This window comes from Oryx dammah, unplaced genomic scaffold (assembly GCF_014754425.2).
Source record: "Oryx dammah isolate SB20612 unplaced genomic scaffold, SCBI_Odam_1.1 HiC_scaffold_26, whole genome shotgun sequence".
Lineage (NCBI taxonomy): Eukaryota > Metazoa > Chordata > Mammalia > Artiodactyla > Bovidae > Oryx > Oryx dammah.
Window position 1 is genome coordinate 82,423,405 of NW_024070210.1, and position 25,174 is coordinate 82,448,578.

General features: G+C 41.1%; 1 protein-coding gene across 2 annotated transcripts in view; it reads right to left on the minus strand.

Annotated features, from left to right (window-relative positions):
* The window catches only part of LOC120853518 (thrombospondin type-1 domain-containing protein 4), a 631,548-nt gene that overhangs the window by 214,703 nt on the left and 391,671 nt on the right, over positions 1-25,174 (minus strand). Inside the window, exon 1 of one of the 2 annotated variants that reach the window (XM_040227427.1) lies at positions 14,665-14,871. The exons of the other annotated variant lie outside the window; for it this stretch is intronic. Within the exon in view, the coding sequence (XP_040083361.1) occupies positions 14,665-14,736 (72 nt within the window). The 5' untranslated portion in view covers positions 14,737-14,871. Of the gene's footprint in view, positions 1-14,664; positions 14,872-25,174 lie in introns of those variants that run through there. 2 annotated transcript variants of the gene reach the window in all.

The window sequence follows — 25,174 nt, forward strand, 5'->3', positions numbered from 1 at the left end:
ATACCTACATAAAAAGTCCCATACCCAGTTATTAATATCAAGAATGAACATTCTTCTCAAGCACACTCAATATGTTGACAAAGTCTGTCCATATACAAGGCCATAAAGCAAGTTTCAGCTAATTTAAAAGAAAAAGCACTACAGATACCCCATTCTCTGACCATCAGTTTAGTTCAGTTCAGTCGCTTGGTTGTGTCTGACCATAGGTAATCAAGTTAGAAATGAACTGGGCCATACTTTTGAAAAGTGGGTTCTGTTGTGTCCAACTCTTTGCAACCCCATGGACTGTAGCCTGCCAGGCTCCTCTGTCCATGAAATTCTCCAGACAAAAATACTGGAGTGAGTAGCCATTCCCTTCTCCAGGGGACCTTCCCGACCTAGGGATTGAACCCAGGTCTCCTACACTGAAGACAGATTTTTTACCATCTGAGCCACCAGGGAAGCCTAATACTTTTGAAAATATGATATAATGTATGGGCCAAAAAATATCATAATGACAGTTTTAAAAATCACTTTAAATAAATAATAAAAATATTATATATCAAAAGTTAAGGATGCAACAAAAGTGATATTTCAAGGAAAAAAACCATCTTTAATGCTTATATTAGAACAGATTAAAGGCTGAAAATTAATGAGCTAACCATAAATTTAAGGAGTTAAAGAAATTATTTAAAGGAAAAAATCAAATGAATAAATTCAAAGAAGGTAGAAGTAAAAAGAAGAGCAGAATCAAACAGAAAACAAAGCTTAAGAACCGAGGCTCAACAAAGCCAAAAGTTGATTTTTTATAAAGATTGATAAATTTGACAGACTTCTCCTGAGAATGGTCAATAAAATAGAAGTCGTAAAGGAACATGTGAGGAAAAACTAAGGACATTTGCAACATCTGAGAAGATAATTCGAGGATATAATGAACATATTTATGTTAAAAAGGTAGAAAAGATAAATGAAATGGACAAATGCCTAGACATACATAACTTTCAAACATTATCCAAGAAGAAACAGGAAGCTTTAATTTTCTTATAACCATTCAACACATTGAATCAGTGGTTTACAATTTCCCCTTAGGAAAAAACAAAAGAAACCCCCACACCAAGCCAAGCCCGTTTTTTCATGTGACTTTCTATAAATAGATTATAATAATTTTATTAAAACATTTCCAGGAAAAAGGAAATACTTCTGAAGTGAATTATGAGGCTAGTATAGCCTTAAAACAAACCAGAAAGGAAGAAAGAAGAGTTACTAGTTCACTCATGAATACAGATTCTTAAAAACCCTCTGGACAAAACAGTCACATGTAGAATTAATTTGATAAAAATCAAAATATATCGTAACTAAGTAGGATTTATTCCTGGAATACAAGGATGGCTTAACATTATAATGTCTATTTCTGCAATAGACAGATTAAAGAAGGAAAATCATATGATCATTTCAAGAGACAGAGGCAATGTCTTAGGTAAAATTCAATACCTATTCATGATCAAAGTAAGAATCCCTTAACAAAAAGAAGAGAATTTATCAACCTGATACAACCAAACACTTTCAATAAACTTCATTTTAAATTGCAAAGTGTTCACTTTCATACATTGGAGAAGGAAATGGCAACCCACTCCAGTGTTCTTGCCTGGAGAATCCCAGGATGGAGGAGCCTGCTGGGCTGCCATCTATGGGGTCGCACAGAGTCGGACACGACTGAAGCGACTTAGCAGCAGCAGCAGCAGCAGAAGTATTCCCATTAACTAAGGAACAAAATAACATGAGCTCTATTCAACATAATATTGGAGGTTCTAGTAAGTGCAATAAAATGAATAGAAATAAAACGTAAAAGAATTGAAACAGGAAAAAAAAACAAGTGGTCCTTATTCAAAGTCATTCACAGATGACATGATTATGTACTCAGAAATCATAGATGTTCTTACAGATAATTGATTTAAATTAATAAGAGAGTTTAGCGAGTTGCTTTGGTATAAGATCATTTGCATTTCTAGGCATTAGCAAAAATAAAAAATAATTTAAAAATAAATAATTTGCAATAACAAAACTATAATAAGGTAGCTAGGAATAAATCTAAAATTAAAAGTGTGCAAGACATTTATGTAAAGTTATAACACCTTATTGAAAAAATTCAAAGAAGACCTAAGTAAATGTAAGGCTTAGAGTATGTTCATGGATATAAGGACTCAATATTGGGATGATGTTAGTGCTCTTATATTGATCCACAGATTCAATACTGTTCTGCTAAAATTTTCTAAAGGATTTTTCAAGGAAAATTGAAGATTTAACTTCAAATTTCATAAAGAATATCTAAGAATAGCTAAGACACACTACAAAGTAAGAATAAGAGAGACTTCAATAAATGGTCCTGCAACAATTTATTATCAATATGGGAAAAAAATGAAATTAGATCCCTTATTCACATTAAGCAGATGAACCAATTGCAAGTTTAAAGACATAAATGTGAAATGCAAAACTTCAATAATTTTAGAAGAGAATTTGGGATAATATCTCCATAAACTTGGGATTAATAATTTCTTAAACATGACAAAGATGTAACACAACAAAGTAAAACTGATAAATTCAAATACACTAAAACTGAAGACTTCTGTTTATCAAAAGACTATAAACATTTAAATGCAAGCCACAAATTGGAGAAAACAGTTTATGGAATAACAAGCAAAGGATTCATACTGAAAATACATAAAGAACACTTAAATCAGTGATGAAAAAAAGAACCAAATTTAAAATCAGAAAATAGTCATGAACAGGCGTTTCATGGAAGAGAAAACATGAATAACTGGAATACATGTAAAAATTATTCTATATTGCAAGAGTTAGTGATCAGAGAAGTGTCAGTTAACATACACTAATAACATTTTATACCTACTGTATCAGCAAGAAACATTGACAAGGAGAAAGATAATTGAGAACTCTTAAACACTGCTTGGAGAAGGCAATGGCACCCCACTCCAGTACTCTTGCCTGAAAATCCCATGGACGGAGGAGCCTGGTAGGCTGCAGTCCATGGGATCGCTAAGAGTCGGACACGACTGAGTGAGTTCACTTTCACTTTTCACTTTCCTGCATTGGAGAAGGAAACGGCAACCCACTCCAGTGTTCTTGCCCAGGGACAGGGAAGCCTGGTGGGCTGCCATCTGTGGGGCTGCACAGAGTCGGACACGACGGAAGCGACTTAGCAGCAGCAGCAGCAAACACTGCTAGTGGAAGTGAAAAGTGATACAACCTTTTAGAAATCAATTTGTCAGGGCTTCCCTGGTGGCTCAGTGGTAAAGAGTCTGCCTGCCAATGCAGGAGACAAGGGTTCGATCCCTGATCTGGGAAGATCCCACATGCCATGGAGCAGCTAAGCCAGTGCGCCACAACTATTGAGCCTGCGCTCTAGAGCTTGGGAGCTGCAACTACAGAAGTCTTGGCACCCTGGAGCCTATGCTCTGCAACAAGAGAAGCCACTGCAATGAGAACTAGAGAGTAGCCCCAGCTCACTGCAACTAGTGGCGAGCCTGTGTAGCAGTAAAGACCCAGCACTGCCAAAAATAAGATAAATAACGTTTTAAAAAGAAATCAATTTGACAGCATATTGTAGAGTTAAAGAAACACATATTCGAAGACCCAGGAACTCAACTCCTAGGTATACACCCAAAAGGAATCCTTGCACATATATGTGAAGATATGTTCCAAAATGTTCATACTCCAGATCTATCAACAGGAAAAAATATGGTATATTCACATAGAAGGATACTATGTAGCAGTGAAAATGAATGAACCACAGATATATGCATTCTCCTGTTGACTAAAAATCAATTTGAACTAAAAAAAGTCAAGATAGTGTGTCTTTGTAACTCAAAATCCAACAAAATCAAACAATATATTCATTAGAGATACATACATATGTATGTATTATTTCTAAAAAAGCAAAGAAATTACAATCATAAAATTCAGAATGATGTTTCTCTCTGAGGGAGAGAAGTGAGGAGGCTGTACCTGGGAGCAACACAGAGTATTGAAAATGTTTTATTTCTTTAGTTGGGTGGTGGGGTCTTAGATTTTGTTTTATTATTTTGCTTTATGACTTGCTTATATATTATAATATATATTGTAATATACTAAATATTATGCATATTTTAGAAACAAAAAAGAAGGAAAAAAGGTAATCAAAGGCTACCACTCCATAAAAGAGCTGGTTATATGACTGAGTGTCATCTGCATATCTGAGATTATTGATACTTCTCCCGGTAATATTGATTCCAGCTTGTGCTGTCTCCAGCCCAGCGTTTCTCATGATGTACTCTGAATACAAGTTAAAGAAGCAGGGTGACAATATATAGCCTTAACGTACTCCTTTTCCTATTTGGAACCAGGCTGTTGTTCCATGTCCAGTTCTAACTGTTGCTTCCTGACCTGCATATAGGTTTCTCAAGAGGCAGGTCAGGTGGTCTGGTATTCCCATCTCTTTCAGAATTTTCCACAGTTGATTGTGATCCTCACAGTCAAAGGCTTTGGCATAGTCAAGAAAGCAGAAATAGATGTTTTTCTGCAACTCTTTTGCTTTTTGGATGATCCAGCGAATGTTGGCAATTTGATCTCTGGTTCCTCTGCCTTTTCTAAAACCAGCTTGAACATCTGGAAGTTCACGGTTCATGTATTGCTGAAGCCTAGCTTGGAGAATTTTGAGCATTACCTTACTAGCGTGTGAGATGAGTGCAATTGTGTGGTAGTTGGAGCATTCTTTGGCATTGCCTTTCTTTGGGATTGGAATGAAAACTGACCTTTTCCAGTCCTGTGGCCACTGCTGCGTTTTCCAAATTTGCTGGCATATTGAGTGCAGCACTTTCACAGCATCATGTTTCAGGATTTGAAATAGCTCAACTGGCATTCCATCACCTCCACTAGCTTTGTTCATAGTGATGCTTTCTAAGGCCCACTTGACTTCACATCCCAGGATGTCTGGCTCTAGGTGAGTGATCACACCATCGTGATTATATTGGTCATGAAGATCTTTTCTGTACAGTTCTTCTGTGTATTCTTGCCACCTCTTCTTAATATCTTCCACTTCTGTTAGGTCCATACCATTTCTGTCCTTTATCGAGCCCGTCTTTGCATGAAATGTTCCCTTGGTATCTCTAATTTTCTTGAAGAGATCTCTAGTCTTTCCCATTCTGTTATTTTCCTCTATTTTTTTGCATTGATCGCTGAGGAAGGCTTTCTTATCTCTTCTTGCTATTCTTGGAACTCTGCATTCAGATGCTTATATCTTTCCTTTTCTCCTTTGCTTTTTGCCTCTCTTCTTTTCACAGCTATTTGTAAGGCCTCCCCAGACAGCCATTTTGCTTTTTTGCATTTCTTTTCCATGGGGATGGTCTTGACCCTGTCTCCTGTACAATGTCACGAACCTCAGTCCATAGTTCATCAGGCACTCTATCTATCAGATCTAGTCCTTATGGCAGAAAGTGAAGAGGAACTAAAAAGCCTCTTGATGAAAGTGAAAGAGGAGAGTGAAAAAGTTGGCTTAAAGCTCAACATTCAGAAAACTGAGATCATGGTGTCTGGTCCCACCACTTCATGGGAAATAGATGGGGAAACAGTGGAAACAGTGTCAGACTTTATTTTTTGGGCTCCAAAATCACTGCAGATGGTGATTGCAGCCATGAAATTAAAAGACGCTTACTCCTTGGAAGGAAAGTTATGACCAACTTAGATAGCATATTCAAAAGCAGAGACATTACTTTGAAAACAAAGGTCCGTCTAGTCAAGGCTATGGTTTTTCCAGTGGTCATGTATGGATGTGAGAGTTGGACTGTGAAGAAAGCTGAGCGCCGAAGAATTGATGCTTTTGAACTGTGGTGTTGGAGAAGACTCTTGAGAGTCCCTTGGACTGCAAGGAGATGGGTCCTGGGTGTTCTTTGGAAGGAATGATGCTAAAGCTGAAACTCCAGTACTTTGGCCACCTCATGTGAAGAGTTGACTCATTGGAAAAGACTCTGATGCTGGGAGGGATTGGGGGGAGGAGGAAAAGGGGACGACAGAGGATGAGATGGCTGGATGGCATCACCGACTCGATGGGTGTGAGTCTGAGTGAACTCCAGGAGTCGGTGATGGACAGGGAGGCCTGTCATGCTGTGATTCATAGGGTCACAAAGAGTCGGACACGACTGAGCGACTGAACTGAACTGAACTGAATATGACTGAGTTCAACAGAGCTTTAAGAAAAGGCTAACTCCTCTGTTATTTAAAATTTTTCAAAGCACACTAAATTATAAGAAACTTTTGAATGTACTTTACAAAACTAGTAAAACCCAGTCTAGCCCATTAAAATAGACCCATGAACCAACAGTACTCATTTTTTAAAAAAAGACAAATTTCAAAATAAAATATTCACAAATAAAATCCATTAGCAAATGATGAATAAATCACTATGATTAAGAAAGTTAAGTTCTAAGAATGCAAAGAGAATCCAACATTAAGAAATCTATTAACATAATTCCCTAAGTAGATGAAAAGATTTTATCATATCATTTTATGAAGGTAAACAGAGTTAGGTAAAATTCAACAGCCATTTTCTATAAAAACATAGAAGGGAAATTAAAACTAGATAAAATTTATCTACTTAAAATATCTGGCAGGCATCACACTTAGTGATGAAATATTACAAGCTTTCCCATTTAAGTGCAGAAGAGGACAAGAATGTTCATTTTCATTGTGCTAATTCGACACTGTATACTGGGAATTCTAGCAATTGCATTAGACAAAAGGCAGAAACAAGAGGCACCATGTCTCAGAAAAGAAGCAAAAGTCATTATTTGCATGTCTTAGGCATATGTACACATTCTTATGCTTCTAAATGTGTAGGAATGGTTCTTGAAGGACAGATGCCAAATTGTTATTGATGGCTTCATTAGGGGAGAAATTGGGAAGTGAGTGAAAGTAAAGAGGAACCTTTAACTTTTCATTCTTTGCATTTCTTTATTGCTTGAATTTGTTTTTACAACAATAAATTTTCATAATGAAAGGAAAAAATATATATCTGGAATCTAGAAAAATGGTACTGATGAACCTATTTGCAGGGCTGGAACAGAGATGCAGACATAGAGAACGGACTCTGGATACAGCAGAGGAAGCAGTGGGTGGGACGAATTCAGAGAGTAGCGTTGAAATATATATATATATATATATATATATATATATATCACCATGTGTAAAATAGATAGCTAGGCGGGAAGCTGCTGTATAACAAAGGAGCTCAGCCTGGTGCTCTGCGATGACCTAGAGTGGGAGGCTCAAGAAGGAGGGGGTATATATGTATATATACATATATATGCTTATGGCTGATGCATATGGTTGTATGGCAGAAACCAACACAACATTATAGAGCAATTACCCTCCAATTAAAAAAACCTGCCAAAAGTCATATGGCTAGACATGGTAGACCTAAGGCTCAAACTCAGGTCTTGCACTATCAAATCAGTTCCACATAGTTCATTTTTTATTTTTCTCATAAGAAAGAGAAAAAGGTGGAGCCACTGAGAATTATGCACAAAGAATCAGTCACTCAGGGTATGACATTGATCCTTCATTCCTATTTGCCACAAATAATACTTCAGGTATTAATGATGGTGACCTTCTCAGAAAGGCAGTCACTGCTATCTTCACTGTTTCATTTATTCTAATCCTTGGGAAATAATTTCAATAACCTATGACCAAGAAAATGTTATACAATGGTAACCAAGATGACGTGTCATGAAAATATAATCTTAAGACTGTAGGGACAGATGTCCAAGAGAGAGGGAATGTATGCATACATGTAACTGATTCACTTCAATGTATAGTGGAAACTAACACATACATATTATAAGCAATTATATTCCAGTTCTTTTTTACAGAATTTCTGGAACTTCCAAAGGCACAGAAAACTCCAACCCTTGGGATCCAGGTGACTGACAAATCTCCTGACACATTCCTCACATTCTGTAATCTGAACTGTTTCCAGAATAGGCTAAATTCTTTCTTATTTCTGTGACTCTACAGATGTTTTCCCTCTGCCAAGAACATCCTCCTTCCCTGTTTTTCCCCTTAAGATGCCTACCTATCCATGCAGAGGAGTTAACATAGCAGACCTGACTGTTCTTTAGAAACATCTGCTTATGAGGTTGGCCATTGGCTAGCATCCGGGAACTTAGGTTTTGGAACAGAGCTCACCATTCCCAGAACTGGGAGGAGTGGCTCACTTGCATATATTATGTGAACAAGATGGTTTATGCTGAAGAGAGGTTTCCCTGTGGGAGTGTGTAATGTTGGTACACGGCAGGCAGAGAGTGCCTGTGTGGCCAGCCCCCAACAAAAACCCGAGGCGCTGAGTCTCTACGAACTTCCTTGGTTGGCAGTATTTCACAAGTGTTGTCAAAGCACATTCCTGGGGGGATGAAGTGGGGCCTGTGTGACTCCACTGGGAGAAGATCCTTGGAAGCTTTCTCCTGCTTTCTCCTCAGCTTCACCCCATGTACCTTTTCCTTTGTTGACTTTGCTCTGTGTCCTGGCACTGTGATAACTCATAGCTGTATGTGCAACTATATGCTGAGTTAAAGAATCACTGTGAATCGGTGAAGACCCTCAATGCACAACTCTTTGAGTTTTTCAAACTGACATTGTTTCTGGAGTCTTTCTTCACTTTCTTAGGCAGATTTCATTGCTTCTTTGCCTTTGCACTTGCAAACTAAAGAGTTTCTTATTGTATAATCATTAACTGTTTACACCCTGTCCCCCTTTTAAAGTATAAGCTCATCAAGACAAAAACCTTATGTTTTTGTCTTCCTTTTTCCGGCACTGAGGTGGCACACCCTGGTAGCATTTGCAATAGAAATTGTAGTGATAAGCCAGTAAGTGCTGTTCACTCTGTGCCTGGCTTATCAAGCTGCGAGCTCTGCACATACTATCACATTTTAAAAATCTTTAAAAAAATGAAATAGTTGATTTACAATATTATATAAATGTTATATTTATATATTATATAAATTTCAGGTGTACAACACAGAGATTTATGACTTTTAAAGGTTACACTCCATTTATAGTTATTGCCTATATTCCTTGTGCTATTCCTATATACCCATAGAGCTTATTTATTTTTTATACAGTAGTTTGTACCTCTTAATCCTACATTGCTATCTTGCCACTAGTAACCACTTGTAACCACTAGTTTGTCCTCCATATCTGTGAGTCTGCTGGTGGGTGGTAATCCTTTCAATCACCCCTTAACATAGCTAATGTGTCATCACTCATTATTAGAAGAATGCAAATCAAAACTACAATGAGATATCACCTCACGCAGGTCAGAATGGAACCAACATCAAAAAATCTACAAACAGGGTTTCCCTGGTTGTCCGGTGGTTAAGATCTGTCTTGCAATGCAGGGGACACCAGTTCAACCCCTTGTGCAGGAAGCTCCCACATGCTGTAGAGTAACTAAGCCCATGTGCCAAAACAATTGGGCTCTAGAGCCTGTGAGCTGCAACTATTGAGCCCACGTGCCTACAGCCCACGCTCTGCAACAAGAGAAGCCACCACAATGAGAAGCCCATGCAATAAAACTAGAGAGTAGCCCCTGCTCTCTGCAACTAGAGAAAGCCCACATGAAGCAATGAAGACCCAGTGCAGCCGAAAAGAAAAGTAAAACTTAAAAAAAAAATCTGCAAATAATAAATGCTGGAGAGGATGTGGAGGAAAGGGAATCCTTTTGCACTGTTGATGGGAATGCAAATTGATACAGCCACTATGGAGAACACTATGGAGAGTCCTTAAGAAACTAGGAGTAAAACTACCATATGACCTAGCAATACCACTACTGGGCAAATACCCTGAGAAAACCATGACTGAGAAAAATACACATTCCCCAATGTTCACTGCAACACTATTTACAGTAGCTAGCACATGGAAGCAACCTAGATGTGCATCAAGAGATGAATGGATAAAGAAGTTAAGGTACAAGTATACAATGGAATATTACTCAGCCATAAAAAGGAACAAATTTGAGTCAGTTGAACTGAGGTGGATGAACCATGAGCCTGTTACATGGAATGAAATAAGTCAGAAAGAGAAAAACAGATATTGTGTATATTAAAGTATATATATGGAATCTAGGAAAGTGGTACTGATGAACCGCCCTGCAGGGCAGGAATAGAGATGCAGGTATAGAGAGCCAGAGAAGGAGAGCGTGGGATGAACTGAGAGAGTAGCACTGAAATCTATGTATTACCATATGTAAAACAGACGGTCAGTGGGAAGCTGTTGTATAACACAGGGAGCTCAACTCGGTGCTCTGTGACAACCTAGTGGGGTGGAGAGGGGTTGGGAGGGAGAATCAAGAGGGAGGGGATATAGGTATACTTGTAGCTGATTCATGTGGTTGTACAGCAGAAACCAACACAACATTGTAAAGCAATTATCATCCAATTCAAAAGAATTTAAAGAACGAGAAAACGGACGGTTATAAGTAGGTGTTAAATGAATGAACTAACCAGCTAAAGAATCCTTTTAGCCCTAAAGGAATCATTTAGCTGAACTGACTTCAGTGTTACGCCTGTTAGCTCATGTATACTTCACCTTAGCATGGGCTATGAACAAATGCTGAGGATGTTATCTGTTATATCACATGCTTTATTTATTACCAAGTGATTTATTATTACATCGTATATTTTAATATTATTCTTTAACTAGATAAGACATGTTTACTACACACAATTCAAAAGGAACTAAAAGTGTATAATAAATTGTAAGTTTCACCAGCTCTCCTTCCCCAGCCATGCTACATTCTCCCCCATTTTCTCATATATTCTCCCAGAGAGAGGAAGGACAAAGATATTAACACATGTTAAACAAAGGGTAGCATTTTATACGTCATTCTTTTCTTACATATCCTGGGAGTCATTTCCTATCAGTGCATGTAAGAGGTACCCCATTCTTTCTGAACATCTTGGTGGCTGTTAGCCAAGCACAGAACAACCCAGGCTGGGGTCCGTGCATGGGTTGGAGAACAAACACAGAGAAAGACTGTTCTGTCTTTCCTTTTCTGGTTGCAGGGGCATCAAACTAAGAACACTGAGGTCCCTAGAATGCCTTTGTCCTTTCACAAGAGAACAGCATTGGTGTCCGCTTGTATGGGCTGTGTGCATCCCCTGAGAATGTAAAGGACTGTGAGTCATGCTGGACTTCAGGCTCATTAGTTCCCTACTGAGGGGCATTTAGGCTATTGTAACAGCCACATGATGGAAGGTGGCTTAGAGGGCAAATTCAGAGACAATCTATATGATAAGGTATTAGAAATGGGAAAGGTGAGTTGAAGAGATATTTATTATTTATTTTTAATTTTAAAAATTGAGATAGTATTCACATACCATAAAATCTGTTCTTTTAAAAGGCACGACCCATAACTGTTAGCAGCTGAGATATTTATTTATCTTTAGAAGATTTTTTTTTAAATGTGAACCATCTTTAAAGTCTTTTTTGAATTTGTTACAATATTGCTTCTGTTTTATGTTTTGGTGTTTCAGTCATGGGCCATATGAGATCTTAGCTCTCTGACCGGGGTTTGAACCCACGCCTCCTGCATCGGAAGGTGAAGTCTTAACCACTGGCCTGCCGGGAAGTACCCTGAGATATTTATTTTTAATTTTGATAGGTTTTGCCAAATTGCTTCATCAAAATGAAAATAAATATATTTTTGACTCTCTTCTAAGAATCTGTCTCACCACAGTGTACAGAACTATATAGGTTTCTAGCTCCTTCCTCATCGCTCCCCACATATAACAGTATCTCGTTGGTCTTCATTCCCTGAAGGACAGGGAAGCCTGGCATGCTGCAGTCCATAGGGTTACAAAGAGCTGGACACGACTGAGCGACTGAGCAACATTGGCCTTCTATGAGAAGGTAAGTCCAAGTTCAGGGAATGCACAGGTACATCCCCACTCACCATTCTGTGGCGTGCTGCAAAGAAACTGGGGTCCTAGCATGTTTCCCACACTGAGAAATGCACCTAAAGTCCAGCGTGACTCACAGTCCTTTACTTTCTTTCAAGAGATGCACACAGTCTGTACACGTTGTGTACCAACGCTGTCCTGTGTGACAAGGGCAGAGGCACTCCAGGGACCTCGGTGTTCTTAGTTTAATGCTCCTGCGTCCAGAAAATTAAAGAAGGAACAGTGTTCCTCGTGTTTATTCTCCAAACATGTAGTGACCTCATACCAGTGCCAACAGTGCCAGCAACAGGACACTGAATAAGGTTTGCTTTGAACCACACCATCTCCTCCCACCACCTGCCAGCCCCTGGTGATCTGGCAGGACCTCACCCCCCTAGGAAACAGCCTGAGCTGCTGCCCAGAGTTTGCGCCCATCCGCACTGAGAACACAGCCAGCCAAGTACCACGAGGCGTATAACACTGTCTTCCCCTTCCTTCCTTTTCCTCATGTGTTTTTATGAACATGCAAAGGAAAGATAATCAAAACCTGCAAGAAGACTGGTTGGCCGAGAAAATGAAAACCTGGGTGACACAGGGATGGGGCCACATATTTACAGGTTCCTTTTGTAAGTAACATGGCCGTAAAACAAGCCGCTGTTAATAAAGAAATGTCACATTCTCCAAAGCTCTGTATAAATGACATTCTGCTTAAGGAGGGGAGGGGCATTTCATAATTATGTTCCTTCCTCATCGTTTCATTTCCAACAAGGGGAAAGGAATCCTAACTGTACAGTTTTCTAGGAGCACAGTAGTTTTGGAGCAAAGATTTTACAGCAGTACACAAGGAAGGAAGGAAGAAGGAAGGAAGGAAGAAAAACTAGAAGGAAAAGAGGAAAAGGCATGGGAGGGTCTTTATTTAGCATAGTAGGCTAGAACAAAGGAACAGACAGCAGGCATTCATCGCCTCTGATTGGTTTTTCTGACTATTAAGCACACACACTTTAACTCAAAAGACAGAACTCCTGCCTTCCTCTCCCGCACGCTGAGCACTGTCTGAACAGAGTCAAGATTTGGATGAACCCATGTAATCCCCTTTCATTTTTCATCTGCTGTGCTGATTGTAAAGTGAAACAGAGCCACTGCCCTCTCCGAATGTGACACAAGGATCGAAGCACACGCGTTGCAGAGTCCCCAGGAGCCAGCTGTGTGCAGGTAACTGGAGCCTGCAGTTCGCCTCGCTGTTAATAAGAGTAATTGGCACGCCACTGAGGGGCTGCTGGAGCGCTGTGATTTGCTCCGTACGGGGGTCTCCCCAGACCATATGCGCATGCAGCGGTGATAGAAATATTTTCCATATGAGCTCTCCCCTCACATGCTTAAGTGCTCCAGGCTGAGTCAGGCCAGCCCATTTGTCATTTACTCTCCACACTGAAAAATCAACAGGGAAGTTGCGAACTTCAACTGCAACTAGAGGGCAATGGTCTGTCTGCTTTCAGCCTCCAGCATCACTAACCCAATTCAGTTCCTCCAGCTCCCATTCAAGACCCCTACCTCCTACCCACAGCCCCCACCCAACAGGCCCAGAAAATATCTGTAAAGGACACGGGTAACTAATAGGCTAAAAGCCTAGGGCAAATGACCCGTGGCCACACGCCTCTGCCCACATGTCTGCTTTGAATGGAGTAACGAGCCTGCTGCAACCACAGCTTGCCCTGCAGCCTGTATTTGGGAGCAGCTCCCTTCCACTCCTCTTAGAAAAGGGAAAGTCATTACGCGAGGCTTTCAGAGTTCTCTCTGTCCCTGAAATGCTAACAAAAGGCAGAGCTGTGAAGTGGCCCCGTGGCATTTCTAGGAGATAGAGTTTGCACTTGGCTTTTCAAAGGGAAGACGGATTCAGGAAAAAGGTTGTCTTTTCATAACTCAGCCCTCAGTCTCTAAGACTTTTCATCAGAACAAGAAGTAAAAGGAGTGGATGAGGTAAATTTGTTGCAGGCTTCTTTGCAGGTGAGGGTGGCTACACCCAAGAGCTTCCCTCTCCAGCCCATATGATCATCCTGCCTGTGTCAAAAACTGGCTCCTACAGGCACCTATGATGTTCAGAAATGTATCCAGCAAACATGAGCTAAGTCAATAAGAATAAATCATCCTCATGGGTCTTAAACATGCCTCCTGTCTATGGTAGATCTGGGATGCTCCAAGACCTATTATACACCACTATCCTTCTTCAAACCTATGATACTAAGTTAAGCACAGACTTTTCCCCCCCAAGCACATCAAAGCTAAAAAGGATGAAAACATAATGCAAAGCAGCAAAGAAAAGCAATTCCTCTAGTATGCATAAGCAATACTGGAGAAATAGTCTCAACAGGTAACAGTCCCTACTGGAATCTGACAAGTACTCCCCCCCCCGCCTCCGGCAACAGCAGAATTAGAAGTGTACATGCTCCAGGTATCTGTCACCAAGGCCATGCCAATCCCCTGGTGTGGCCACTGTACCAGAAAAAGGTTTCAGAAATTACAAGATTTTTTAAGAAGCAAAGAAATCTTTCTATAAGAAAAGGCAAGGCAAGCCTAAAACAGCAAAATAAAGCATTACTCTTTGCACACCATAAAAACCCCTTCCCTGATCCCTCTTGGTAGATAGAAGAGGAAATATAATGCTGACAAAAATACAACTTCTGACAAGATATTTTATTTGGCTTACCTCTCCCCCAGGTCTTGCTAACACTGCTGTTTGAACGTGGAGCAATGTTAATATCAGGTAGCTGACAAACATTATTACCCAAAGTTAGAACTACCCTAGAGGAGAACTCCGTCTGCCAAGTGCTAACAGCTAGCAGATGCACTTGTGTCTCGGGATTCCAGCCCTGGAGTTCCGCTAGGCACCGCACTGGTTCCCTCCGCTCTCCCTCATGTACTGCCCGGAGCTCCCAGCTCAGCCTCTGCTCTGAAGAAAACTGGTAAGCTGATCTCTTCATGTAATAACTTCTCCCGGCTGGGGGAGGGGACAGGAGCCAGCTGGGAGCTGGGGGGCTGCCTTTAACAGAAGGCAGAAAGGGGAGGGACAGAAATGATCAATGTGGAGTTCTACATCTGGTCTCATTCATGAAAAGGGCTCCAAGGTAAGCACTCCACAGGCAGGGGGACGGGCCCCTGCTTCATCAACTGAGGCAGGCAGGAGGTAGCCATCAGCAGCAAGATAAGCTCTAGGCTGCAAGCTGGGAGACCAGAGGCCTTCCCAGTCCTGCTGCTGATAAGCTGTGTGTGCCTGGATAAGTTGCTAACCCTCTCTGGTCCTCGATTGGTGGTCTCAGTGGTACAGTCAAGGGTTGGCTGACCTCTTGATTCCCTTTGGGTTCTGATTTGATGGCTGCAGAAATCTAGGCAGTCAAAGGCTGTGCTATCAAGGACAACCTTAAAGAGGAAAGAAGTCACACAGTGCTATGTGTTTACATGCTTAACATGTGGATGTGACTAGATGGGAACCGAGGAAGTCACTATAATACCCTCTTGCTGCCTTACTGGGTCTCTGTCCCTAACCACGAGCTTGAGGAATTATTGCAGACAATGTAAAAATAAACGGTAAGGGGGGAACAAGTGAAGCCCAGGTATTATACGACACTGGCAGAGTGCACGAAAGCAAGATGATTTTAGAGAAATACCTCTGGGCAGAATCACGTTGGCCATCAAAGTGGGGCTTCTGGGAAGAAGGAGCACAAGAACAGGTTGGGAAGTAGGTCATGCTAAAGCTAACAGTCCACTTGAGACATCATAAGCCAACTCAGCGTGAAAAGGCAGACTCATGACTTAAAATAGGTCAAGAACCCACCAAATATTAGATTCTGCTTAGAATGGGCACGAGATGCCCCTAAACCATCATGAAGTGGAGGACAGGATGACTGCATAGTGCAGTGGAAACAACCTGGGTCCCTGGAATCAGGGGGAAGTCAAGTCAAACCCTCATTCTGCTACTAATTTGCTGTGGGTCTGTGGCTGAGTATGGAACCCTAGTGAGCCCCAGCTGCTCCACTGGTCAAATGGGGAAAGGCCATATGCTGGTTCTGATGATTATCAATGAGGTCATCTAGGTTCAAAACTTGGCATCATTCCTGATACACAGTAAATGCTAAAGACAGAGGCTCTCTCTTTGATCTGATAAATATTGGCACTCAGTCCCAGAAAGTAAATTAATAAACACTTGAAAAGCCTCAGGTTGTGGGCATTTTCCTGTGTTAATGAGGAAACTTTAAACCAGACTGCAGTTTGTGGCCATTTCAGAACATTTATTATCACCAGTCATTGTGAGAATTTACTAGTGGGGAGTATTTTTAGGGGGTTGGGTGGAGGGACTTTCAGTCTCCTTTTTTCCAGGGTTGTAAGAGACAGAAGGTAATGGTGAAGAGAAAGGAAAGAATGAATTTCTTCTCTTCCCCATGCTTCCTCTTCTTTCTCCTTCTTATTCATCATTACTATTGTTCAACATTTGGTCTGTTCTGTTAGGTGACTGAAAGGGCACTGCTGTCTACTCAATAACCTCACCGCAAAGGCAGGAATTGTCTAAGAAAACCAAACTACTTGAAAGACTGGGGTTTTGTCTAGTCCAGGGGTTGGGGAACTTTCTGTAAAGGTCCAGAGAGTACATACTTTTGACTTTGCAGACCATATGGTTTCTGTGACAGCTACTCAACCTTGCTTGTTGTTGGTTAGTCAGAAAGTTGTATCTGATTCTTTTGTAACCCTGTGGACTTGAAGCCTCACCAGGCTCCTCTGTCCACAGGATTTTCCAGGCAAGAATACTAAGTGGGTTGCTATTTCCTCCTCCAGTGGATCTTCCTGATCCAGGGATCGAACCCGAGTCTCCTGCACTGGCAGGCATATTCTTCACCACTGAGCCACCTGGGAAGCTCACTCAACCTAGCTGGGGTAGTACAAAAACAACCAAAGGCAATACATACATGAAGGGGTGAACAGAGCTGTGTTGCAAGAAAACTTTGTTTATGGAAATAGGTAGCAAGCCAGATTTGGCCATATTTGTCAACACACTTCTCAATCACCCTTCAACCCATTGTAATCTGATTTTTAACACTTCTTCTCTACCACAGGGGCTCCGGAGATGTCACCAATGGCCTCTAAGTCACAGAATAATATAATGGATAATTTTTCAGAACTTATCTCATTGTGACTTCTTTGCAGCATTAATGATGGCCTTCTATTTTTTTTTTTAATATTGTGGTAAAAATACATAGCATAAACTTTTACCACTTTAATAATTTTTAAGTGTATAATTCAGAGGCATTTTTGTATGGTCACAATGTTGTAACACCATCACCACCATCCAGAACTTTTTCACCATCCAGAAACTCTGTATTCATTAAATAATAACTCCTCAGTTCTCCTTCCTTTTAACCTCTGAAAACCTTGATTCAGTTTTCTGTCTTTAGAAACTGGCCTGCTTCATGTTCCTCAACTAAGTGGAATCATATAATATTTGTCCGTTTGTATCTGGCTTATTTCACTTAGCATAATATTTTCAAGGTTGTTGTAGCACGAGTCAGAATGTCATGCCTTTTTAAGGTTGCATAATATTCCATTGTGTAGACATAGCACATGTTGTTTATCTATTCATCTGTCGATGGACACTTGGACCTGTCAAATGTACTTCAAACTCAACAGGTCTAAAATTGAACTAAAGTTTCCCTGAAAACTGTTCTTCCTGTTTTCTCCATCACAGTGAATGATACTGTCTGTCTAACTCCTAGAGATGGAGAGGTAGGTGTTATCTTGAGTTGTCTTATTTCCTTACCAAACCCTCACCAGGTGTGATACAGTTACCTTCTAGAGCTATCTCCAGTCTGCCCATGGCCCCCGATTCCTGCTGCCTCTGCCCCTATCTGAGTGGGCCTCTACTATCCCTTCCTGACTTTTTGTAGCAAGACCTTATAACTTCCCTACTCTGACCTTTCCTTTTCCAACCTTATTCCTCACTGCAACCACTGAGATGTTCCTAAAATGTGAATCTAATCATGACACTCCCCGATTCTTTTTTAAAACTTATTTTGAAATAATTTTACATTTACAGAACATTTGCAAAGATAATACAGAGTATCATGGTTTATCTTCCCCCAGTTCCTTCTAATATTAACATCTTAAAAATAGCTATGGTGCCTTTATGAAAAGTAAGACATTAACACTGATGTAACGATAGTAACTAAAATAAAGACTTATTTCTCCAGTTTCCCCCCAAATGTTCTTCTACTGTTCCAGGGTCCCACATTGCATTCAGTCAACATATCTCTAGTCTTTTCCTGTGTATGACAGTTTCTCAGTCTTTCTTTTTTATGACCTTGACCCTTATGAAGAGTACTGATTAAAGATTTTATAGAATGCCTCTCAATTTGAGTTTATCTGATGTTTTCTCATAATTAGCCTCTGGTTATGGCTTTTGGGGAGGGACACCACAGAGGTGAAGTGCCATTCTCATCTCATTTTTCAGGGGCACCCTATACCAACATTACTGGTGATGCTGACCTTGATCACTTGGTTGAGGCGATGTCTGCCAGGTTTGTCCACTGTAAAATTACTACTGATAGTTTTCTTTTTCCATATCCTATTCATTAGAAATGAGTGAGCAAGCCCAGTGGAATTAAGCTCCACTTCCTGAAGAGGGAGTATCAAAGAATATTCAGATATCCATCACAATAATTAATATATATTTGGGGGGAGATACTTTGAGGCTATACAAATATTCTGTTTCAAAAAGTTTTATCCACTAATTTGAATAATCATTGGTAGATCTTGCCTGCAGCACTTATTAATGTAGTTCTCTAAATGTCTATTTTCTGTTACCCATCTACATCTATTAATCAGAATTCATTCATATGGAAGATTTGTCCCTCCTGCCCCCATTTATTAATTCAGTCATCTATTAATTCTTCTCTGTTTCTTAAAACCTTTTGATTACTTTCCATTATGGATGAAGTCCAAACTCCTTAACATGACACTTGCAAGGCTGTTTACAATCTGATCTCTTCCTGCCCTTGCAGCCTCCTCTTCCTCCTCTTTTTCTGTTCACCCACTCCACTGTCCAGACATCTTGAACCACAAGAAATTATCCCTAAATACCATGTGTCCTTGTGCTCCATGTTGGTCCCTTTCTCTAGACTATCATTCCCCCAGCCTCAGTGGGTTGGCTCTTGTTGCACTCTACCTCTTTGAAAACTCAGCTCAAATAAGCACCAAATACTGGAAACCACCCACATGCCCATTGATAAGAACCAAATGAATAATTTGTGACATCCATAAAATAGGATACTCTGCAGCAGTAAGATAAAGATTGAGCTTACTTCCTATATAATGATATGAAACATCTCCAAGGTTTATTCAGCGAAAAAAGTGGGATACACTACAGTGTGATTACTAGCCAATTCTTTGTGTATATGTGTTTATAACTGCTTGTATATATATCAGCTATCTCTGGAAGAACACAGCTGAGGCTACCCACAATATCTGCTTCTAGGGAGAGGAACTCAGTAGCTTCAGGGCAGAAATGGGGTCAAGACTTTTGCCTGTGTCGGCACTTAGCCACATGTGGTTACTGAGCACTTGTGATGTGGCTTTTCCAAACTGTGATCTGTTATACATAAATATACTTTGCATCAATGTGAAGACTTGGTATGGAAAAAGAATGTGAAATATCTTATTAATATGTTTTTTGTTGATTAGATGTTGGAATGATAATTTTATATTTGCTGGTTTAAATAAAGTGTGGTATTATACAGATTGCCTTGTTTTACTTTTTAAAAATGAGACTAGTAGAAAACTTTTAAACTACATATTTCTGTTGGACAGCATGTCTATATCCCTGTTATAGTTAGGGAATTGTCAGAAATGTGAATGCACTGTTATTCCAAAAGTAAATAAAAATGAAGCAACAGCAATAATAACAGTTAATAATATAAATAAATAAGCACTCATAGAGAAATCTCCCTCCACCAATGATTCATTTAAAGGCCATGTCTTCTGGGAGTTGTGCCTTGACAGGCTCCCCACCTCACTGAGGACACGGCCCTGGCCTTCATCCCTAGGCATTCTCCAATTTGCTCCAGTGCAGTATTTATAGTAACTGTTTACTAACGTATCTGCCTTCATCAGTCAAGACTGAGGCCTTGATAATAGGAGATGTGTCTTTTGTGTTCCCATGGCTCCACACATAGTCTTGTTCAGTGTGCACTGAATTAGGGAATGAATGCCAGAAAGGGTCCTATAGGAAACTCTCATCTTTTCTGTGACAGAAGAGGTCTTTGAATGGCACATTTTAGATACCATGAAGGGGAAAATGAAAAACAGAATTTTCCAGAAAGTATATCCCTCTCAGAAATGCAGACAACTGTTAACCTAACTGTTGTGTGACCCTGATATAGAACATACAAGTAAGTGCGGGGAATATGAGTAACCAAAAACAGGGAAGACAAATGTTTTCCTAAAATCACACATTTCATATAAAATATAATCATATACTACTGTCTGAATAACAAAGAATAAACCCATAGCAAATAGCACCTCTAAGGCTATTCTATTTCCTGCAAAGAATGTCCATCCCCTTATGAAGGAAGAAGTGAGGCCGTTTTTTCCATACAGTATATGTATAGTTACACGAGTCAGACTATCTTTATTTCCTTAAATATGCTTACCCTGGATGGACTGGGTAGAAACAAAATCTCTGTCAAGAAGGTGGCGATTGGTCTGGGAGCAGGTGTTAGTAATTAACTCTCCCTTTGTGTGGACCACTGAGTCATTAAATAGCCAAGGAAGTGGGAATGAGGAAAGCAAAGAGGGGGTGCTCTGCTCCATTCCCCTCAAACATATGGAAAATCATGAGAAGCTACAGCAAAGGAAGGCAGGAGTCCTTCCCTTTCTCCAGTTCCTGCTTATAACAGACCAAAGCTGACTCCCACAACCTGGAGGGCAGCTGTGCTGTTAGGCTGAGCACCTTTGGGGTCACTGAAATGAGGGCAATGCTTCTTGGCTCAGCTTTGAATTCAAGACAGGAGCAGGGCCAGAGATGCTGTTAGGGAGATGCTCACACACAGCGCAGGGGGCAGGCTCATCCCAAGTCTGAGAGGACATGGGGAGTGAATGCAGACATTGGGACCACTCATGTTGACCATATTCTTTATGTCAATCATTTCCCTAAGGCAGAGGTTCTCAAACTGTAGTCCCCAGACCAGCACCCGCAGCACCATCAGGAAGCTTGCTAGAGATGCAAATACTTGGGCCCCACCCCAGATCTACTGACTCAGAAACTCAGGGCGTGGGGCTAATGGATTTGTGTTGCTCTACGTAACAGTTCTCTGTCTAGTAACCTGAATTCAAACTGTATAACTTGAAAGGGTTATTACATTATATTTTATGTATTATTAATTAAAACATTTTATTTAAAACATTAAAACCATTTAAGTAAAAATATATTGTTTATTAAAAACGTTTTCTTAGAAAACATGACTTTCTGATACTAAAACATAGCATAAAGCTGTAATAATGAAAACAGTGGCAAATAAAACAGGTGTAGGGATAGACATTATTTACATAACTAAACATGCAAAAGGATTTAATGTGCAAACAATGAATCACTACAGATCTGGAAGGAAAGGATGGCAAAGGGTTAGGAGAATGGCTATTTAGTTATTTTCCTAAATAATACCATATGCTGTTAATAAAAATAAACTGCAGGTAGATTTAAGGTTTTAATGTGAACAACAGAAGTATGAAAGCAGTAAAAAAGAAATAGGTCAATATTTCTATATTCTTGGAATGGGGGAGGACTTTTAAGCATAGCTCTTAAAAAGGCAGAAATCATAGAAGAAAAGATTTGCATGCATTTTTAAGATTCAGTAAATCAAAAATTTACATACCATCAACACAATTTAAAGTCAAATACATAGTAGAATGTACTTTGCTTGTTTATTTACTTAAAATATCAATACTTATCATGTGCACAGACTTGGAGATACTGTGATCAGCAAAAGCAGAGTCAGTTCCTATCTTTATGGAGCTTGCTGCCTGGTGCAGGAGGCCAACATTAATGAAACCCAGTAAGTAAATTAAAAATTGAATGTGAAAAGAGCTGCAAAGAAAAGATACGTGGTGATATAAGGCTTGTCCTCATTATGGAGACTGGCTTGTGACAGGAGCAACAATGGCTTTCACAGGACCCAAGAGGAAGCAGGTGTGGATGCAGAGAGAGTGGGCGAGTGGAAGCACAGCATCCGATTAGGCTGAAGACAAAGGGAGGGAACTTGACAAAGAGTTGCATCCTTTTCCTAATGAGAATCTGTTTTAAAAACGGAGTAAGCAGTTACACGACTAGAATTGCACTTTGCCACTCTGTTTATAGAGAAAGGGCTGAAGAGAGGAGAGAGGCCAGAGTGCAGCCTGGGAGGTCAGTGAGAAGATTATGGCTAGAGTCCAGCTGACAAGGGGTAAGAGCTTAAACCAGGATGGTGAAAAGAAGAGACTCATTTCAAGGGTAATTTACATCTTCTAAAATGGAAAAGAGTTTGTGTCCATAATAGATTTTTTAAAACGCACAAATCAGAAAATGTCAATTTTAATAGGGAAAGGCTGGAAACAATGTTCAGTAGCAGAGTTGCTAAATGAAGTATGGTATATCTCAAAAGTAAAATCCTATCCAGTCATTTAAAGTGACTATGAGATATACTTACTGATATGGGTACATTTTGATATTATACTGCTTTAAGATAAGAGTAGGCCACTTAACTGAAAGTGAAGGAAGAAATAGACAAAACAGGCTCCATCTTGAAAGCAGGACTACATCTTGGGCTGGACTGTGGACTTTGAGCTATATGCCCAGTATTTATGGAAACGACATACCAACTGGAAAACCAGGCCCCCTGGATGGAAGAGCCCCAGGGCTCGTACCTAGACTCTCTGTTGCCTAAAAGAATACCCTAATTATCTGTGTTGGAGAAGGCAATGGCAAGCCACTCCAGTACTCTTGCCTGGAAAATCCCATGGACGGAGGCGCCTGGTAGGCTGCAGTCCATGGGGTCGCTAAGTTGGACACAACTGAGTGACTTCACTTTCACTTTTCACTTTCGTACATTGGAGAAGGAAATGGCAACCCACTCCAGTGTTCTTGCCTGGAGGATCCCAGGGACAGGGGAGCCTGGTGGGTTGCTGTCTATGGGGTCACACAGAGTGGGACACGACTGAAGTGACTTAGCAATTATCTGTGTAACCGAATAGAATCATGAATTCTATTATGCTTATTGGGGTATGACCACAGGCCTATTGATAATTGTCCACTGTTAACTACCTAGGCTTAAGGCATATGAATCACGGGGTTATCTTTGATTGCATCTTTCTCTTCCTTTGTTCAGACTAGTTTCAGGGAATTTGGGGAGGTGAGTTTGGGCACGTACACTTAGGGTATATAGTTCAGTTCAGTTGGTTTTCACAAAAACTGGTCAGGGTCCTTGGCTAAGGGGAGACTCTGCCTTGGGCCCGCCGGTGTAATAAGCTGCACCCCACTATCTGCATTGTTCTTCTGAGTGAGTTTGTTTCCCAGAATGCGTGGCTAAAACATTTGGTGCATTGGCTGGGAAACTCCTCACTTTGAGGAGACAAGTCAGGCTTTGCAGCTTGAATCTTCTAGAGGGGGGAAGGCGCCTTGCCCTTCTGGAAGGATTCTGCTTCTCAGCACCCGGACCTTTCACGTTAGCAGGCAGTGGACGGCAGCAGGGGAACTGAGTGCTCAGGTGAGGAGGAACCCACCCGGCAGGGTGGAAGAGGGGGCCTGATCACCCCCCTGGGAGGGGCTAGAAGGGGCACAGACCCACAGGAGCCTGGCATAGGCAGGTGGAGGAGATTGCTTGGTACACAGGTTGACGAGCGTGTTAGGGCTTAGAAGGAAATTTGTGAAGGTCATTTAGGAGGTGGTGTCCACGCCGTCTTGGGGATAATTATTACCAAGCAGTCGTCAGGGGGTTGTTAGGAGAAGAAACTTGGTCTTTATGTGCTTGTATTCTGCCCTCCCCACGGAGGTGTCCCACCTGCTGTGACATTCTTGACCCCGTGGAATTGTCAGGCTAGAAGGAGGGGGATACAAAGTGAGTACGAATTGGCTTTTCTGGAGACAGCCTGGGACGTAGGATATTTCCCATCTGTGTTTTCATCCGCACCTGATCAGGCCCACCAGGGCAGAATGGACTTTAAAAGTTAAGGGAGAGACAGTCTTGGACCACGTGGTGCTCTGGTTCGGCTGTGCTGAGTGGCAGGTGAAGACACGCCGGTCCCCTTCTCCCGCTGGCATCTGGCAGGTAAGGCTCTTCTCACCCCAATTAGGAAGGAGGCAGAATGGCAATTTAAGTGTTTCACTGAGTGGCAATATCAGAAGTACATGGGGTACTGAGAACTTTGTAGACAGAATGAAAAGGAAAAGTAGAAGAAGGTCCAAGAAGGTAAGCAAGATGGGGGGAAGTGAATAAAGCAACTGTATTGGAGTGCATGATTAAAAATTTAAAGAAGGGATTTGGAGGAGACTGTGGGGTGAAGATGACACCTAACTGCCTCCGTATATTCTGTGAGGTCAAAGCCCCCTGTGGGAGTAGGATGGCCGCCAGAGAACACCATGAACTTAAAAATAGTGGAAGCAGTCTATACAGTAGTCACAGGAGAGCCAGGACACCTGGGTCAATATTCATATTGACTCATGGCTAGGGATAGCTCAAGACCCTCCTACTTGGACGAGGTTCTGTATCCAGAAGGGAAAGGGGAAAATATTAATGGCACAAAAATTGACTGATGATAAAAAAGAAATTCTACAGGATTTGGGCGGGGATGACCTGACCCTTCCCCCATACTGGATAACACACCCTCCTCCCAGTGCTCCACCAGGACCGGAGGCCACTTTAATGCCCGATCCAGGGCCAGGTGAAGTTCTTGCAGCAGCCACTGCTCTTCTGCCAGCCCTCCCGGAGTTCGTAGAGCCGCCGTTTCAGCAGGCTCCAATCCCAGCAATGGAGACCTCTGGTCAATGCCCCCAGGATTCCACCTCAGCTGGATCTCCTAGATTGTATCCACCTCTCCTGGTGAGTGCTGATGGAAGGCGGAAGAAAACACAGCAATTAGAGGCTGCGCTCCGCCAAGGAACAGGGGGAAAGAACCCCACTACAGATGCCCCTCAGAGCGCTCCA